Raw genomic sequence first — 6,000 nt, forward strand, 5'->3', positions numbered from 1 at the left:
TCTCAGCCGTACCAGAATTAGCTACTAGCTACATTTCATCTGTAGTCCCTGGGCAGGAACAAATAACATAAATCTAACACAAACAAACAAGCCTTTCAAACAGCAACAACAACAACGTTTTACACTCCTAAAACACAATACAACACAGGACAACAGCAAGAGTAAAGTCACAGTATTAAGACACAACACAAAACAATGTTTAAATACAACACTAAAGATAATATCCCGATATTTTTATCACAAAGTGAGAGCAAATGTTCAGTCAAAGCCAAATATGACATGTCACAAGTAGTTTTATTGAAACTGTTTCTGAACATAAATACCGTATAACAGGAGTACCTTTTTTTTTAATCAAAGCTCCATAAAGTGCACATTTAAATAAAAAATATCTTAAATAAAAAAAGCTTATGAAATATAATAGGCCAATATTTTCCTGAAATAAATATATTTATATGAGAAAAGAATAATGAACATTACAAAAATAACTAAATATGAAAAACCTTAGTAAGGGCAGCATTTATAATTAAAGAAATATATATTTTTTTAACTATATCGATATGTGTGATATGATCAAATTCCATGTCACATTTAAAAGTATATCGATATATTTTTATATCGATATATCGCCCAGCCCTAGCTGCAACGGTTCGACAGAAAAGTAACTTTTAATTTTTTTCTCTGTTTTATATCTTAACACACTGAATATCTTTGGATTTCGGAGTGACAAAACCCAACATTTTAAGTCACCACCTTGGACTTTTTCCCTTCTTTCTGACATTCTATAGACAAAACGATGAATCAAAAAAAATAAATGGCAAACTAATTTGTAATTAGTAAAAAGAAAATAATTTGTTGCAGCCCTGTTTTCAATTCATATCTCCAAAACATTCATTATCATCTTATCTCTCAAAAGCAGCATCACTGAAATGTGTGACCCCATCAAATTGTTCCCATTGTACAATTTGTCACCTCCCTCACCATCAGTAGCACTAGTCCCCACGTGTTGTCATTACTTGCGCCCATACTTGCACCATCATGACTCACCAGGGCTCTCATGCCCCGCTCCGCTCTCCTTGTGGCACCCAGGGGGAGGACAGGCCGTCAGGGACAGCCGGTCCAGCCCACCCCCATGGGGAAAACGGCAAGACTGGGCCCAGCCCTGACACAGGCAGCCAGCCCTTACCCAACCACTCTGTCTCTCTCCATAAGGCTCCGGAGAAAAGAAAGCAGAAAAAGATTAATATAGAGGAAGCTGAAGGTAAAGACTGAACGACCTCCCTCTCTCTCTCTCTCTCTGTTTTGTTTCTGTAGCTTGGTTGCTGTGATCACACTAACCCTTTGGCCTGTCTGAAGTACTGCAGAAGCAGCACCAAATGCTTTCAAAGCTAGCTAGCTACATGTAGCACAGTCACCTCTGCTCTCACTGAACGTAGCTTTGACTTGTCTAACTGATTAATACAAACCCTCTGCTGCATGTTTTCTGAGTTACAATCAGTCTGTTTGACTCTGTTTTTCAAGATGTAATTGTGGGTTATTACTCATTTATGTGTGTGTGTGTGTGTGTGTGTGTGTGTGTGTGCGTGCGTGCGTGTGTGTGTGTGCGTGTGTGTGTGTACACCTGGTTTTGTTCGGTGTGTGTGTGTGTGTGTGTGTGTGTGTGTGTGTGCGTGTGCGTGTGTGTGTGTGCGTGTGTGTCTGTACACCTGGTTTTGTTTGGTGTGTGTGTCTGTGTGTCTGTGTGTCTGTGTGCGTGCGTGTGTGCGTGCGCGTGTGTGCGTGTGTGTGTGTGTGTGTGTGTGTGTGTGTGCCTGCAGAGTTCTTCGACCTCATATCCAAAGCTCAGAGCAACCGAGCAGACGACCAGCGAGGCCTGCTAAACAAAAGCGACCTGCAGCTCCCAGACTTTCTGCGCCTGTCGCCAGTGGCAACCACCCAGGCTGCACCTCCTCCCTACGACCCGGAGCCCAGCTGCTCCACCCCTTATTCCCGTAACCCCAACAACGGCAGCTTCCCTAGCAGCGGTCGCCGGGGCAATAAAGTGAACAGCAACGACAGGGGAGGAGGAGGAGGAGGAGGAGGAGGAGGAGGCACCCACTTGCTCAACGCGAGCCATCAGTCCCAGAGCTTGGACTCTGCACTGGGAACTGAGAGTGGAGGGGGGAGGAAAGCCAGACCACCTCCTCCGTTTCCTGGCACCATCTCCCCCATCCACCCGTCCCAGGGTGCCCAGCGTGGTCTCCTCCAGGACTCTGGCAGGGGAGAATCAGTCCAGATGCTGGAGGAGGACACGCTGTCTGATCTGACTCTTGTGGGAGAGGGGGACATTAACAGCCCCAGCCTCAACTACGTCACTCCTTCAGCCCTACAGTGCAAACCCCACCCCCGACCCCAACAACAAGCACAGGACGGTCGGCCTAGCTCAGGTACTTCCCCCGTGTGAACTCTGAAAACTTTTGAACTTTCAACTTTTCCTTCACCTGGCCGTAAATGGGACTGGAGACCCAATAAAGTCAGTTTGAAGTTCCTTGTTGGTCACAGAATGCATCCAGATCTCCTCCCTTCATTTCATAAATCACTTTCTACTGTCAGTTTACAATTACAGAACACTTAAATGGACAGTTCACTGTGAAATCCCCGAATCTTCAAAACTTCCTCTTTATCAATCTAGATTTTATTTTTTATTTAATTTAATTTTAATTTTAATTTTAATTTTAATTTTAATTTTAATTTTAATTTTAATTTTAATTTTAATTCTAATTTTAATTTTAATTAATTTCATTTCATTTTTTATTTTATTTAATTTGAATTTTATTTTATTTAAATTTAAATTTTATTTCATTTCATTTCATTTCATTTTTTTATTTTTTATTTTTATTTTTATTTAATTTTTTATTTTTATTTTATTTTATTTTATTTTTTTTTATTTTATTTGCACAGTTAGAAGAAAGATAACATATAGGGTAAAGTGCAGGGAGAGGCAGAAAACCCAGATGGGCTTATTTAAAGCCTCCCCCTAAAATTTCATAGTTATAAGAAAGTAATAAACTGATAATAGAAAAAAACATATGTATAACATCAACAAGTTATTATGACAATTACAAAAACAATAAAAAACAAAAATGAACATAAAACATATAAAAGTGTATTTGTGTGTGAATTATAATTTTAAAACAGCAGTTAAATGGGCTTTTAGACATCTGTTGAAGCATTTTAAAGAGATGGAGTCCTTTGTCAGATGGGAAAAGGTATTCCATAATTTGGTCCCCCTAAATTTTGAGTTTTGGAACTAGATGGCTTCATCTTGTGACGCTCAAAACGCCAAAAAACATTAAATCGAAAAACTCAACAGCTAGAAATCATGACCCAGTGAGTCCAGGTCATCCACCAGATCTTTGTGAGCAGTTTCATATCAGAAATATTTTCTTTTTTGGTTTCTACTAAGTTTGGGCTGATCAAACTAGTATCTGGTACAGAAAATCTGCCTTTTTAAAAGTATGAGTATCATCTGATTAAAAGGTGTAAAATCCTCATTGTGTAGCTGACTGAGTTCTGTAAATAGCTCTTTTAATCTTATCTTATCAAAAATGTTGCTCTAAAGCTGAACTCTGAATCTGTTCTGTAAATAGCTTTCCCAAAAATAATAAATATAGCATCTTCTGATCATCCCATATCAAATTCAGGCTTAAAATATCAAATATCCACTTCCAGTTTAAACCCTGCCAATTCCGAGTACAGATGCAGATAGAGATCATTTAGTGGATTGAAAAGAAACAGATAATAATGTACTCTTTGACACATGAAACTGCTCACAAGGCCTGTAAATGATCATGACTAATTGGGTGGAAAAGGTCATTGGTGTTGAGTTGTTCAAATGTATTTTGATCACCACAAGCTGAGGGTCATATACAGGTGCATCTCAATAAATTAGAATATGATCAAAAAAAGTCAATTTCCAGTAGTTCAAGTCAAACAGCCCTAACCAAGTATTGAGTCATATAGATGGACATACTTTTCAGAGGCCAACATTTCCATATTAAACATACTTTTTAAAATTGGTCTTTTGTAGTAATAAATTTTTTGAGACACTGAATTTTAAGTCTTCATTAAATGTAAACCATAATCATTATAATTAGAAGAAATTAAATAAATTAAGACATGAAATGTTTCATTCTGTGTGTAATGGATCTATATAATGTGTTATTTCCACTTTTTGAATTGGATTACTGACATAAATAAACTTTAAATGATATTCTAATTTCTTGAGGTGCATCTATTTATAATAGCATTTTCATCTAAATAAGAATAAGACTTATTAAAGACCCTGAAAACTAATTTCCCAAGTCCACCTTACTAAGTGGTCCCAAAACATTTATTTCATCTGTCTAAACAATGGTTAAATAAGTAAAATACAGTTAATAGGGACATATGAGAATAACAGTAAAAATAAAATGGATAGAGTAAACAGTTTAGAAGTCTTGAATTACTGACATAAATAAACTTTTTATGATATTCTAATTTATTGAGATGCACCTGTAGTCCCAAAATGTTCAAAAGAAAGCAGATATTTCTACTGCTGATATCTCCAACACTCTGCAACTCACACCAAAACAATCTAGACTGATAAATAGCGCTACAGGTAAGAGGAACAACATGTGTTTGATTTTAGCGTGAACTGTCCCTTTAATTGCAGAAGTGTAAAATACAGTAAAGTAATGTAAAGATGAAGCTTTCATCACACGCAGTAGAATTGAGTGTTTAGTCAAACAATGGATATAGTGAGTTGATGTAGTGATGTATGCTTTTCCTTGCAGCCAGCCTCTACTGTAGGTCAATAGCAGCTTTAAGATAAACTAGATCAGATTCATGAAGAGGGGAAAACTGGATGCATTAGACCTGGACAGAACTTGTCCAGACTTTCCCCTGCGTGGTTTTGTATCTGTGTGAACTTTTCAGCGGACTTGCTGTGGATGTTTTTCTGGAGATGTTAGCTCTGAGTGGAGCTGAATTGGTGATGACCAGTGCCAAACTCCCTCCTCCCTCCTCCCTCCTCTCCAGTGTACAGAATCTAACAATGCACTTTAGCCATTTACAAACAAGACTTCACACACATATTTAAAAAAACATTTCCTCCCTGCTTTTTCTGTTATTTTAACCTGTCAAAATGTCCGTTTCGTGCCACAGGTGGTTGAGCTGCCATAGCTATATGTATATGCTAACAATCACTAGCTGCTCCAAACCCACAGTGGGACGGAGCGGAGGCTACATTACTGCACTTCTCAGTGACCCATATATTATTTCCAACTTATTACATGCTTTTGAGCACACTGAATGCTGACATGGCGGTCCTGACCCCATAAATAAAAACATATGCGGCCATGAACGCACACATTTTGCCCAGCTGTTGTGTATCGACTCCAGCACAGTACACTCTGTGTCTCCACCACTGTTCTCTCCCCTCAGGCCTTTCTCGTGTCACTCATGACAACAGACTGCAGCGAGTGCGCACTCATGCAATCTCGCTCTGACCAAATGATCCAGAAACGTCTGCACTGACTGTACATCATCTCCATCTTTCTTCTTTGCACTACATCACACGGCAGCATCTGTGTTTTTTTTCTTCTTCTTTCCACAGTCCACCGATTCAACAGCGACTGTCTTTCCCTGCAGGGTTTTAGCTGGAAAAATTGGACTAACAAGTCAAACCGTTTCACTTCTAAAAGGTTTCACTCTTACTTTATCCTGTATTATATGCTCGAGAAGACATTAATTTATCCCACGTCCTTTTCATTTTTACAATCTATCAGTTAAAAGTATTAATTTGTATATAGTCAACTTTGTGAAATCACCGTATTGCTGTAGTCATCGTTGAACTGCAAAGCAGCCATGCTGTCTCTTCAGTTGTGTCACAATAGAAATCAGTTCTCCTCTGTTCTGTTCAGTTGACTGTACTGTCTGTAAATAGATCAAATAAATGTTTTAAAGGTTGAACTCTCCCTGTAG

The 6,000-nt window shown here is 38.5% G+C and overlaps 1 protein-coding gene across 1 annotated transcript in view; it reads left to right on the forward strand.

Moving 5' to 3' along the window:
• rgs12b (regulator of G protein signaling 12b) overlaps positions 1 to 2,818 on the forward strand; it is an 86,249-nt gene extending 83,431 nt beyond the window's left edge. The window contains 2 exon segments of the mRNA XM_059357211.1: positions 1,087 to 1,258; positions 1,815 to 2,818. Coding sequence (XP_059213194.1) covers positions 1,087 to 1,258; positions 1,815 to 2,440 — 798 coding nt within the window. The 3' untranslated portion in view covers positions 2,441 to 2,818.
• Positions 2,819 to 6,000: the final 3,182 nt, after the last annotated feature.

This window comes from Centropristis striata, chromosome 1, assembly GCF_030273125.1.
Source record: "Centropristis striata isolate RG_2023a ecotype Rhode Island chromosome 1, C.striata_1.0, whole genome shotgun sequence".
Lineage (NCBI taxonomy): Eukaryota > Metazoa > Chordata > Actinopteri > Perciformes > Serranidae > Centropristis > Centropristis striata.